This window comes from Pyrus communis, chromosome 5 (genome assembly GCF_041283825.1).
Source record: "Pyrus communis isolate YQ-2024b chromosome 5, ASM4128382v1, whole genome shotgun sequence".
NCBI classification, from domain to species: Eukaryota; Viridiplantae; Streptophyta; class Magnoliopsida; order Rosales; family Rosaceae; genus Pyrus; species Pyrus communis.
The window spans coordinates 612,178-626,292 of NC_142569.1; the positions used below are offsets into that span (position 1 = coordinate 612,178).

The window sequence follows — 14,115 nt, forward strand, 5'->3', positions numbered from 1 at the left end:
GCAAAGGTAGATGCTTGTATAAAGCACGTCCAGCCAGAAAAAAATAGAGATGCCTTCCCTTAAAAATGCCTAATAATGTACATATATAGGCATGTGTTGCACACGTGGTGAACAAAATCTACAATAGGAAACTGTTGACCCTAAAAATTACAAAACCTACGTGGCGCGCAGGCCGAGTAACTAATAAGCTAACTACGTCCTTCGGTCGAATGCGGGACGTGCCAACTCGTCGGTCGAGCTTGGCCGAGGAGTAAAATTTGTTGATGTAGCTTTGAGCGCGTCGTTGACTTTTCTATCTTGCGATTACGACCGAGGAAGGAACACTCTCGGTTTCTGGGTTCTACAGCCTGAAGACAAGGCTGCTAATTCTGCGGAGTTCACAAATCGTCGGAGCCCGATTCGGTCACTGTGATTATATTCGTAAGAGTATAAGCACGTCGAATCGAGACCAAACTATATGGGCACAGGTACTCAAACGTGATATATGTCTTGATGGTGAACGTAGTTCGGCCGTCGGAATGCCGAACCCTGAAACTCACTTGTGAGTATCCAATCATAAAACCACTCGGCGTCCAGTACACCGAGTAATGCAATTCGTAACACCTGACAATGCCGAGAAGGCTAGCAAGGTGACCTCTGCCAACAAAGGTTCGAAAACCCCTCTCGGCCGAGACTTAGATAGATAATCGGTCGACCTCGACGCAGTGCTGTTTATCCAAACTGAAGGTGCTTCTCGGTCGGCTGATTCTGCAGCAGCAGTGCTGTTTATCCAAACTGAAGGTGCTCGCCGGGTGCTTCCACAGTGCTGTTTATCCAAACTGAAGGTGTGTCGGCAGGAAAAGAAAAGGAAAAATCTCAAGGTGTTTGAGAGGTTTTTGCGCAGGGCAATTGTATACTGATTTGAAGGGGTTTTTCTGTTGCATGATTTCTTGTATTTATAGTACCCCATTCCTTGAAACCAATTCTGATTTGGATTGGGAGTCCTTGTCCTATTTCGACTCTAACTCGAACAAACCTACTCCCACTGGGATTCTGAATTTTCCTTCTTTTCGAGACTCCATTCCTTGCCGGTCGAGAATCCTGATCGCACCAGGATTTCCTCGACCTTTTCTATTCATCCGGACTACTTAGGATAGGACTTGGCCGACCCTGCTATCTGGCCCAGGATTCATTATTTGGCCCATAGTATTTGTCATCACCTTGGGCCGAGCACATCCTGCTGCTCGGCCCAACAATAGTATTTTGGGCCCAAACATTGCCCCTCGTTTCTGAGGTCGCCGACTGTTAACTCTTGGTCGGGCCTCGGCCTTGAAGAAGCGAAAACATTTATTGCTTATTGGGCTTTACTTCCTTAATGACCATTATTCCTGCACATTTATGAGACATGATTGCACTTTCCTCGTTACCCCCAACGCGTGGCCACATGTCGATTCTCCGCCGCTCTCAAAAGCTTTCAATCATGGGCCTCGAAACCGTGCACTAACTGAAACGTCTTATCCTCATTAATGCATTAAAACTGGCGCCGCACGCAATCGTGCGTCCTGGATTTTCGACTCCTCGAAACCATCTTCGCAGGTTCCTAAAATATCCGAAATGATTGGAACCTTTCCCGGTTAAATTTCCCCCCAATTTGAACCAGTGCTTTTCGAATTCCAGTGCTTTTCGAATTCCAGACGTTTGATCTTCACTCTGAAAAGCCTATAAATACCCACACTTCTGTCATTCGCATCTTACGCTTTCAGAAATCCCAAAATCTCAAATTTATCATCCTTGTTCGTTCAAACCAAACCTTCTAGTTCTTCCTTCTGCAATATTTTCTCCAGTTCTTCCTTCTGCAATATCCTCTTCTTCCAAATTATCTCCTATCATCTCTACTAATAGCCTCCTTTATCTCGAAACTCTCTGATGAAGTCAACAAGTGTAAAGATTTCATCGATCGGAGCGCCGTCAAGACGCTGCGATTCGAAAATGACATGGCCACCACCCACCAGATTCTGGGTCCCTTCTTCAGAGATGCAGTGTCGTCGTCTGTCACTAACCTGCTCAAGGAGTAGTGTTGAACACCCCTGCTGCAGGGGTTTGATTGGTCGAAGTGGATTCTGGCGCGGCCTCAGAGAGTCTGGCCCTCGACCACCACGGCCTGGGCTGCCTGGGTTGATCGAATGAGCGCATTCTTTGGCGAGGAATGGAAGACTCTTGGCATCTATGATGCCATCATTCTGTCGACCATAGAGATTGTCATGGATAAGGAGCTGCTTATGGCAGCCCTGAGCTTATGGTGTTCGGCCACCAACACCATGATCCTGCCCTTCGGCCCTCTCGGCCCCACAGTCCTCGACATCTCGGCCATCCTCGGGACTTCTCCCACCGGCCTTCTTATTGATGCCGCCCTTTCCGGATACCCTTCTCCTCTCGACCTGAAGACACTATTCGACGAAAAGGCCGTCGAGACGTTAAGCCGGGGCGATCGGGAGCCCTCGAGGGAAGAAGTTCAAAAGCTCCACAAGAACTTCTTCAACTACAACACTCTCATCCTTCACTTCGCCGGCCGAGGCGAGGAAGGCCTTAGGAAGGGAGAGCACGAGGCCTTCCTCTTCTAATGGTACAACAAATTCATCTGTTGTACCAGGTCAAACAAGTGCCTGGTCGAGAACATGCCGGTGGCCCAGGCATTGGCTAATGGTCGCTCACTGGCGCTAAGTCCAGCCATACTCGCCAACCTCTATCGTTGCCTGGCCGAGGCGACGATTAGCAAGATTGACCCGCACCAGAACAGACCCCTCTGGGTGTTCGAACTCTGGTTGCAGGTTTACTTCTCCACCCTTCGACCGGAGGTTCCTGCCTTCCAACGAACGGCCGCCCTCGGCCTTCAACTGGCCTCTCAACCGGCGCCACCTCACCGAGCCGACGAGGTCTTCAAACACTTCCTCAGCCTCGATGTCCTCTCGGATGACGAGTTCCTGGTATGCCGGCGCCAGGAGTACCCTTCCTCGCTCAGGCTCCCTACGGCAGCATGGGCCGAGTCCGAGGATGCGGGCATCCGTCAGTGCTGGGGGTCGTTCGTTCTGGCTCGCGACCTTCCTCTTGGTTGCGATGCCCGCCGAGCCAGCTAGGAGGTCTACCACCCCCATTTTGTCGCCCGGCAGCTCGGCTATCTTCAAGGTTGCCCCGTTCCCCTGCTTGCTTCTCGGTCTCTCCTGAGTCGGGGGCGTCTTACCGGTTCCTCTGAAAGGGAATACAAGACGTCGGACCAGGAGTTCCAAGAGAAGTGCAGGAAGTTTCGGCTTCGGCCGACGGTTCCTGAATCGTTGGGAACCGACACCTTCAGGGATTGGTGGGAGGAGTATACCGGCGACTTCTTCGGCGCCCCGGTCGAAGATCTGGTAAAGAAGATCTTCGGCGACCGTCCGCGGTCAACGTCCTCGGCTCAACCTAAGGAGTCGGCCTAAGGTAGTCTTTCCGTTTTTCTTTCTCTTTTTTTTTTTTTTTAATACTAATTACTTTGCTTTTCAGGGGGTCGCGGGTCGAGGACGGTCGAAGTGGTCGCCGCGGTGGTAAGGGCGAAGAAGTTGGTGCACACGAAGAGGACCCTTTTCACCGATCCGACGGTCCCTGCCAAACGCCCCCCCCGAAGGGCCGAGCCGGAGGATGACGCCCCTCGCCTTTCTAAACGCGTCAAGAAATTGGCGAAGAAGGGCGACCGGGAAATTTATGTCGTCCCCAGTGACACTACTGGGACGCCTGCTCCTGCCGGCTCTCCATCTGTGCCGGCTGCCCCGGCATCTCCAACCCCGATTCCTCCAGCCGTCTCCCTGGCCGATCCAATCGTCGCACCAGCTCCAGCTTCGGAGCCGGTCGTGGCGCCTGCAATGGGGAAGTCGGCTGCGCCGGTCGAAGCACCCTCGACTCCAACGGTCGTTTTGGAGGTATAATTCTTCTTCCACTTGTTTCTTTAGGTTTCTGGTCGTAATGCTAAATGTTTTCTCTTTTTGTTCAGGATGTCGAGAGCGAGAGTGACGAAGTCCCGCTGGAACGCCGTCGTCGACCAGTCAACTCTCCTCCCGTCCATCCTCCTCCGGTCGTCGAAGTGACCACTCGACCGCGTTCTTCTGCGGCGGATCGTGGCAAGAGACCTATGGCCGATCCTGAGGCCACGGCCGAAACGCCGATCCATCCGCAGGATGAAGACCCTCCCATTCCTCCACAGGAAGTCTCTTCGGCCTTTGTAAGTTTTGTTTCTTTTGTGTTGATTTTTCGTGACACATGTTTTTTTTTAAAAGACTATTAAATGTCAGGTGCCCGAACATTCATTTCACCGGCAATTTTATGCGCCGAGGGGCTTTGTCAATATTTCCTGGCCGCCGTCGTGGCCATCAAATGTAGATGACCTCTATCGGCCGCGTGAATTGCGTAGCGGTCTAAGGCACTGGGCTCGGCCATTAAGTTCCCTGGGTTCGAGCAATGACCCAGAGGGCATGGCTGAAGTCTCCTCTCGGCAGGTCTAAAACAATCCCATTTTTTCTTTATGCACTATATCACGACGTCTTACTTTCCTTCACAAAGTTTTCTTTTTATGTGCAGCCATCGTGGGAAGTGGAGTTCGACGCTCTTTTTCAGAGCACGACCGGTGAGGCCGGCTCCTCTGCCGCTCCTGCCGAACCAGCAGAAGCCATGCCTGAGGTCGAAGTCTTCGTGAAGCTGCACGAAGTCCTGTCTCAAACTGCTTCCCAAGCTCTCCGATCCAAGGGTCTTGACTCCGTTGGCGAGTGTCTTAATGACCTTGCCAGCGGTGGTTACCTAAGTACGGAGAATATCTCTTTTCTCACCGACCTCCTGGAGCGGACTCGGCAACACTTCTACATCTTCGAGCGAGCCCTTCAAGCCGAGGATAACTTGAAGGCTGCCAAGGTCGCGCAAGAGGCCCGCCGAGCTGAGATGAAGGCAATCAAAGCTAAGAAGGCGAAGCTGACCGAGTTTGATCGCCAGATTTTTGACCTCCAACGTCAAATTTCTGACCTTCAACGGCAAAGGTCTGCTGCAGCTGCCGAGCTTAAGAAGGACTTCGAGGCTAACAAGGCTCGGCTGACGGCCTTCGCTGCCGGTGCACGGCATGTCCAGCAGTTGCAGTTCAACAAGAATACCAGGCAGGCTGAGATAATCCTGGGCGAAGTGAAGTGGCTGGAGCTAAAAGCTGCCCTTGAGACTTTCCTCCCCTCGACCCCTTAGGAATTTAATCATTGTATTTGTATTTGTTCTCTTGTAATGATTCTTTTGTTATCAATACAATGGTTATTTTGCTATCAATACAATGGTCGTTTTGCTATCAATACAATGGTCTTACTCTTGCATTTCCCATGTAATTGGATAGTACTTCTTTAAAAACTTTCCATTAATCGGCAATTTGTGAATTGAACCCGTCCGATCTCTTAGATGGTATGCCCCCTTGCCGAGGACTTTGTGAACGATGAATGGCCCTTCCCAATTTGGCGACCACTTACCAAATCTGGGGTCTTTAATCCCAACAGGCAACACAGTTTGCCAAACCAATTCTCCTTCGCCTAACGTTTTTTGCCTTACACGCTGATTATACGCTCGCTCGGCAATTTTCTTTTGTGCTACCAATAAGTTACCCGCATCGATTCGACTTTCTTCTAAGTCTTCTAACTCTTGTCTCATCGTTTGACTATATTCAATACTGCACACATCACTCTGCTCGATTACTCGCAACGAGCTTATACTCAACTCGACCGGTAACATAACGTCATGTCCAAAAGTTAACGCGTAAGGAGTGGTTCCAGTGGCCGACCGGGGTGAAGTTCGGTATGTCCATAATGCTTCATTTAACTTCAAATGCCACAACCCAGGTTTTTCTTTTACCATTTTTTCAAGGATGCCGATCAACACTTTATTGCTTGCCTCGGCCTGCCCATTTGCCTGTGGGTAGTACGGCGTAGATTGCTCGAGTCGGATATTTAATCTTGCCGCGTATTCCTTAAACCTATTGGCCGTAAATATAGTGCCATTATCAGTTATGATCGTTTCTGGCACGCCGAATCTGGTCACAATATTCTCCTCTACGAAGGTGCATACCTCTTTAGCAGTTAATTCGGCGTATGACCTTGCCTCGACCCACTTAGTGAAATAGTCAGTTGCTACAATTATCCACGCGTGTTTCGCTGCCCCCGATGATGGCGTGATCTTGCCAATTACGTCCATTGCCCAACCCCTGAACGGCCATGGTTTAGTAACCGAGTGTAGTAATTCGGCCGGGGCTCTCTGCACGGGTCCATGAATTTGGCATGATACGCATCTCCGTGCATATTCGATGCAATCCTTTAATATATTGGGCCAAAAATAACCGTGTCGTCGAAGCAACCAGCGCATCTTTCGTCCAGACTGGTGTGCCCCACAAATTCCTTCATGTACTTCGGCCATTGCTTGGGCAGCCTCGTGTGGGCCGAGGCACAATAGTAGTAATCCGTCCTCGCCCTTGCGATATAGTTCATTTTGATACGACACGTAATTCGTGGCTAGCACCTTCGTTCTCCGGTCGTGTTTCCCATTGGGGTTATCGAGGTATCGTAACATCGTCCTTCTCCAATCATCTGGTTCTACTTCGACGGCACATACTTCTAGGGGATCTCCTCGTTCTAAGAGGGATGGGAGAGACATTACCCTTGTGCGTATTACGTGTGCGCGCTGGAAAGTTTGCTGATTGATCAAGGCGGGGTACGAGCGTTGACCCGTGGTTACAATTCCCACAATTCGACCTAGTTTGCCCCCCGTGAGTTGTGCTCCGGAGGCAATCTGGGCGAGTTCGTCGGCGTTTGTGTTGTGGATACGTGAAATGTGTTTAAATGTAATTCGTTCGAACGACTCGGCCAGGTAGGTAGCGACCATGTGATAGGGAGCTAAAGTACAACTCATGCAACGAAATACGCCGTTCAGTTGGTTAATTACAAGTTCGGAATCACCAAGGACGAGAACGCGGGGGGCCCGCAGATCGTGTAAAACATGGAGGCCGATAATGAGGGCTTCATATTCGGCCTGATTATTGGTACAGCTGAAATCTAACTTGAGAGATAAATACCATCGGCAGTGGTCAGGCGACTGAATGGCGATACCGATACCCGCCGAGGTCGAAGTACTGGAACCATCAAAATGCATAGTCCAATGGCTATCGCGTGTGGTGACTAAACCGATGTCGACGTCGCCGCCCTCAGAACTATAAGGGGAAAGGTGTTGGGCTAAGAAATCGGCGAGAGCTTGCCCCTTGACGGCCTTTTGGGGTACATACTGAAGGCTGAACTCGGATAAAGCGAGCGTCTATTTCCCTATTCGGCCTTTGACAATGGGCCGAGTGAGCATGTATCGAATTACGTCCGTTTGGGCGATGACCTGCGTGAATGATGGGAGCATGTAATGCCGAAGCTTGGATGCGGCAAAAATCAAAGCTAAACAAAGTTTTTCGACAGGGGACTAATTGACCTCAGGTGGATTCAGATTTCGGCTAAGATAAAAGATCGTTTGCTCACGCCCTACATTGTTATCTTGCGCGAGGAGACAACCAATGGATTCAGCGGCTGCATAAATGTATAATTTAAGGGGTTTGTTGCGACAGGGTGGAACTAGCACGAGTGGGGTGGAAAGGGCCACCTTGATTTGCGTAAATGCAGTTTGATGCTCTTCGCGCCATTCAAATTTGTCGGTATCCTTAAGTTTTAGGAGCGTAGAGAATGCCTTCATCTTACCGGCCGAATTGGCGATGAAACGACGGAGGAAATTTATCTGTCCGAGTAACGACTGGAGCTGTTTCTTTGTCGTCGGAGGTGGGGCGCTAATGATGGTGCGGGCTTTATTTTCGTCGACCTCGATGCCGCGGTGGTGCACCAAAAATCCTAGGAAATTACCGGCCGAAACACCGAAAACACACTTGGCCGGGTTCATTTTGAGGTTGTTCTGGCGCATGCGAATGAACGCTCATCGCAGAGCGTCCAGGTGCGTTTGACGGCGTTTAGATTTTACGACCACATCATCGATATAAACTTCGACGATTGTACCGATTAAGTCGTGGAATATCATATTCATGGCTCGTTGGTATATGGCGCCGGCATTCTTGAGGCCGAATGGCATGACTACCCATTCGTAAGTACCAAGTGCCCCAGGGCAACGGAAAGCCGTCTTGTGGACGTCGGCTTCGGCGATGAAAATATGGTTGTAACCCGCATGGCCGTCCATAAAAGATAGCAATTCATGATTAGATGCGGCATCAATTAATAAATCCGAGATAGGCATTGTATATTCGTCCTTAGGGGTAGCCAGATTTAGATTACGGAAATCGATGCAAATGCGAAGTGCACCGTTTTTCTTCAATACTGGGACGATATTGGCCAACCATTCGACGTACCGAGCGGTCCTAATAAACCCAGCCTTTAGAAGCTGAACTAATTCGTCTTTAATGCCGAGTTGTACTTCGGTCGAAAATCGGCGAGGGGGTTGTCGAAAAGGCTTACATCCTTCCTTGATGCGTAGCTCATGTTCCACAAGGTTTCAGTCGAGGCCTGGCATTTCATGATAGCTCCACGCGAAGCAATCTTTAAATTCGTGGAGTAACTTCCGGAGTTCGACCTTCATGGACAGTGGGAGTAACGCGCTAATAAACAATGTTCGAGGATCATCGGCCGTGCCTACGTTCACTTCTTCTAATGGGTCCTTGACTTAAGGTCGATGGTCTTCGAGTTCGGCCGGCGCAGCCTGAACTTTATCGAAAGATAGAACGGGGCCGTTATCTGCTTCGGCCAGAAATTCGATTAAATTGATGCCAGAATGTGGTTGCTTGGTAATGGCATACCAATGGGCTAGCAGACGTTCCATTGTAGATGAAACCGCGACCTGACGCCGTTCTTGCATGGTGTGCTCAATCATCGGCATTGATGACTAAATCAGCCAAGCCAAGTCTCGTCGAATCCTGTTGGACAGTCTCGGCGCCGACCTCAATCACTTTATGTACCGAAATTCTCGTCGGCCACCCATCCTCGTTAAGGCCTTGGAGGGTGATGTAGCCGACGTGATCATCGTAATAGCGAGCTTGAATCATGTTGGTTTCAAATGGTTGGTTATCGGCTAGGTGAACTACGACCGATTTGCCATCCCAAAAGATGAGGACTTGGTATAGTGATGAAGGAATGCAACTGGTCTGGTGGATCCAATCGCGGCCAAGTAATGTGTTATAGTCGATCTTGGAATCAATTATAAAGAATGCCGTCATGTGTTGACGCCCGGCAATGCTCACTTCCAACTGGAGCACTCCTTTGGTCTGAGATTTGTCACCAACGAAGCTGCTCATAGTGATCCCTGACGGAATGAGTTCATTATCAGAACGGCGTAAAGCCTTCATGACGGATATTGGCATAATGTTGACTGTGGCTCCACAGTCGACAAACACCTTAGAAATGGGAAATCCTTCGATGTGAGCCGTGACGTACAACGGCTTTAGGTGTTGGAGATTAACCGAAGGGGAGCGTGGAAATAGTTCGGCCAAAGCCGCCTTAAGGTTGTCCCTGCTTTGGGTGTCTCTGTCGTCGTCATTTGCGACGAAATCCACTTGTGTTGCTTCCTCGGCAACCACGTCCCCGTCCAAGAAATTCGACTGGTGGGTACCTGGCTGGAATTCAGCTGGTAGGACGTGGACCATACTGATCTCCATATGTTTAGGCCCAATTGTTTGGGCCAACATTTGAGTTTCCAAATTGTAGGCCCAATTCAAAACCAAAATTACTGGTTCGAGTCATAATTTTGTGTCCCCTCACTACAAACATGCTAAATGAGAATCGGGCTAGTTTTTTACGTCCACGGTGGATAAGGCATTTCTTTCATCTTACTGCGTTTCGGATTCAAATATTATCCCCTTCATTCAATGTAAAGTAAAAATTGTTTGTAATCAGAACTAGATGGTTTTTCAAGTAGAGTTGAATTCTCCCTCCTCGTAATTCTCCTTCCTCTCATTCCCTTCTATTTGAACGGTTTATTAAGAGCTCGTACGAAAAAAATCAAACAAAATTTAGCAAAAGCAAATGAACTAACAAGTTAAACTACGAGCCCTTTCATCGAGTTGACGACTTTAGCTCCCATGAGGCAAAAAAGAAATAATTAAAGCTTCGTGTGCATAGAAAAGCGCTATTAATCAATTAAGCTATAAAGCTCTTGTTTGACGACTTTAGCCAGCATATCACTTTAATCTTAGGCTGCTATGCTTTTCTCTTTTCTTTATTAGTTACTAATGATCATTATTGCAACATCGTCGACTCGTTTTAACCACTTGATTACCAGTAAATGATGCTTTTCTACATATGGATTAAAGAGGATCATCCATATTAATCCAAACAATGTGTTAATGATGTAATTTAATTTAATTTCTTCTGCATAATTAGATAGGGCAACATGAAGAACTAAATAAGTCATTAATTTAGATGAATGGAATCTCTCCACGTCCTCTTATCATCTAAAACTTTAAAAGAGATCTAGCAAAAGCACTTTTTTGTACCCAAACCCTATAATCACTTTAATCAAATAGGTTTTCGGCCATGGTGGGAAATGTTTAAACTACAAAAAATTATAATGATCTCATAAGTGCTTTTATTAGAAGCACGTCAAAATTTTACTTAAAAAGCTCTTCCAAATACTTTTAAAGTCTTCTTGACAATCAAGAACTAACGACTATGGCTAAAATTGTTAAAAGTGCTTATGGATCATAGAGCACTTTCTAGAGAAGAACACGTTATGTGTTTCTTCTTCTTCAAAGTGACTTTCCAAAAAAAAAAACTTTACCCTTTTTCTTATATTATGAGGAATTAGGCATATATCCCCGCGGATACTTTCTACAATAGCAATCCCATACGGAGCCTTCCTAACAAGCTCTCATGGAATGGAACCACTACTTTTCATGTTAACCAAACTCTTCAAAAGGATGTGCCAACTAACAGTAATTAGACCCTACAAAGTAAACTATTAAGCATCATGATTACTGGCTCGATTAACTAAAAGAATGTTCCCCATTTGCCTTCTTTCATTCACTAACCCATCTATTAAAATGTTGTAAAACACAAGACACAATCATGATTAACAAACCCCACAAATGCCAAGGGTGCATAAATGATTAATTTGGCACGAAACTTCCTTCAAAGCTCCAATTCAAACCATGTCAAAACCGAAAGCCTCTTCCAAGCAGCAACAGAGAATATGCAAGCATTGTGTTGCAGCAGCTGCCGGCTTAGCATGTCTTCGTCTAGCTCGGAGGAAGTAGCCAGCTCTAGTTCCGACAAATACCCTTCAATATCAAGCCTATCGCATGCCATGGTTCAAGAAAGACTCGACCAGATGATCAGGGAAGGGCAGGAGGGCTCGAGGCACGTTGATCATCGGAGAAGAAAGCAGAGAGCTGGTGATGATCATGATCAACTTCAAGCAGGAGGGACTAAATGTGTTGTAATGATTGGAATGGAGAAGTGTTCTTATGATCCGAGGGAGGATTTCAGGGAGTCCATGCCGGCGATGATAATGGAAAACCGGATAGAAGAGCCTAAAGATCTTCGTAGCCTCTTGAATTATTATGTTTCGATGAATTCGGATGAGTATCGTGAGCTTATACTCGAGGTGTTTCATGAAGTTTGCTCTGATTTTTTATTGTGTAAATTCCATTAACTGATGAGATCTTGTCAACTTTAGACTTTTTTGTTTTTGTCTTTTGTACTTAGGGCTGGTTTGGTATTACTGTGATTTGAAAAAAAAATTGCTTCTGCTGTGATGTAAGAATAAGCAGCTGTGAAATAAAGCAGCAGAGTATTTGGTAAACTTTTTTGTAAAACAGTTGTGACTGTGTGAAATGACCAAAAATGGTATAATACTATATTATTATTATGATATTTTATTTAATATTACTATTTTTGTGTGAGGATTTTGTGTGGCCGTGGGGCCCACACCCTATTTCCCTTATCCCCGTGTCTTCCTTTCCCTCTACATTCTCGAACTCTCTCGAAAACTCTCTCTCTCTCGCTGCACTCTCTCCTCCACCGAGACAACCCCACACACAAGCCTTCAATCTCAGACCATCTCACAACCAGATTATTATCATCTCCACCCCTACGAATTTAACCCCAAGTTTGGGTTACGGGAATCGTGTTTTGGGTGTTGGGGATAAGAAAAGCTGAAAACTCAAATCCCTGAGCTCTCCGACAAGAATAAGGACAAAATCAATCCTTTCCCTTTTGCCCATTTCCCCCATCTCTCAGATTTCTCAATCCCTAAACACCAAAACAAACCCACCTCTTGGATCTCATCGCCCCTCCCTCCTCTACATATCCCTCCCCCACCATTCCCTTTCCCTCTTCAGATCTCACCTCCCCATTTCCCCATTTCCCCATTCCCAATTCCCATCTCTCTGCGGGAATCAAAACGAGGAGCTCACTTTGGTTTTGCTTTGCTTCACTGCACACTCCAATGGCTTCCTTCACTGTCCCCTGTCCCAAGGCGTGAGGTCCCGTTACACGCCTCGATTCCTCCGCCCACCTCTTGGATCTCATCCCCCCCTCCCTCCTCTACATATCCAGCGAAATAAGAATATCAACTATGAAGATTCAATCTTCAACCCAGCAAGAAGGAGAAACGGAGGAGAGTATTTTTGAGATTGTGAAAGTTTCATTAAATTTTATTGTTCACCCGCCTCTTGAAAAAAAAATCTGGTTTTGAGAAGCAGCATTTTGCCACTTTTTAGCTTAAAATAACAGTGACTTTGAAAATAAGCAGAGTTACCAAACACAAATTTTACTCTAGCTTTTTTTCATCCCTACTTTTTTTTTAAGCACCTCAATGCCAAACCAGGACTAACTCAAATTATTGTATCATATTCTAAGATCTAAATCCAACCCAAACTATTGAAAGTGGATTTGAACTTGAGTCCAGAGAGGGAAACACACTGCTTTTTCTAATTTCCCCATAATTTAAAATGAAGACACAATAAAATTGTGTTATTATATTGATGAGAAAAGAAGAAGAACCCAACTGAAATATTCAATTGATAACTGCAAATCTCACAATTTCTTATGCTGAAAGATTGTGAATCTGCAGCACACATTATGCCGTGATGAAAAGTTTATATGATCCAATACTCCTTACTCCCATATTGACCTCCTCTTGAAAAAGCCAAGAATGCAGAGTAGGGGTTTGAAAACCCAGGCACCAATTTTCTGAAACATGACTTTGAAAGATTAATACATAGGAAATTACAGCAAACCGAATAGAGGGATTGGGAAAAAGGCAATAGGGTAAAGTAGAGACTTGTCCCATTTCTGGCAAGCATGGTGGCTGCCATGCACAAGAAGAGCAAGATGAATCCGGTCACGACCTTGCGAGGAAGGCTGCTAATGAAAAGCGGGTACTCGAGTGGAGAAAGAGAACAGAGAGAAAAAGAGCCATGGAAGACAATGAGCAGGCGATGGCCACAACGTCCATGCAGGTGAATAGCAAAGAGAGAGGATCATCCTGGAAAACAGGACGGCCACGTTGTTCATTAACCCCATGAATGGCGTAGGCGGCTGCAAAGACCACAGTGGCCAGTGGCCACTAGCACAGCCACGGTTGAGCATGACTCAACCGTTTCTTTTATCCATTCTTGCGCAAACAGCAAAAGCTCGTTATGCTCATGGTAGAACAGCTCCTCTGCTGTCTGATCCTCTTTGTTGTGGTGCATGCCGTGGTGAGGTGGTAGTATACTGCCACACGCTGACACAAACACCGTGCACGTTTATCAGTCGATCTACATATTCTGTAACATAAGTGTTTGTTTGACAACATAATTTTTGTTATCATGTCAACATAGGGCTTTTATCAAGTTCACAACTTAGCAGTAGCACAAGGGATTTGTCTGGCAACATAAATTTAGCAATAGAACGTTACCATAAACCAGCGCAGCTCTGCTTGTAACTGCATGGCAGGACCAATTAAATTTTGAGACAATGCTATAGAGTAGAAACTTCTATCTGCAGCCTGGTGCAATATGGTGTTTCCATCGCAGTCCATCCTCTCGTTCAGCCTTGACAAATACAGTTGGTTTGCTTTTAA

The 14,115-nt window shown here is 46.8% G+C and overlaps 1 protein-coding gene and 1 pseudogene across 1 annotated transcript; one reads left to right on the forward strand and one right to left on the reverse strand.

Moving 5' to 3' along the window:
- The first annotated feature begins 11,108 nt into the window (after window positions 1-11,108).
- Window positions 11,109-11,830, forward strand: LOC148696508 (putative transcription repressor OFP9 pseudogene; annotated as a pseudogene).
- A 650-nt stretch (window positions 11,831-12,480) lies between these two features.
- LOC148696509 (uncharacterized) lies at window positions 12,481-14,073 on the reverse strand. The gene is made up of 5 exons (XM_088695145.1): window positions 13,951-14,073; window positions 13,677-13,776; window positions 13,400-13,589; window positions 13,171-13,241; window positions 12,481-12,593 (listed from the first exon to the last, which is right to left on the reverse strand). Exons 1-5 carry the CDS (start codon window positions 14,071-14,073, stop codon window positions 12,481-12,483), a joined length of 597 nt encoding a protein of 198 aa, XP_088551271.1.
- Between the last annotated feature and the right edge of the window lie 42 nt (window positions 14,074-14,115).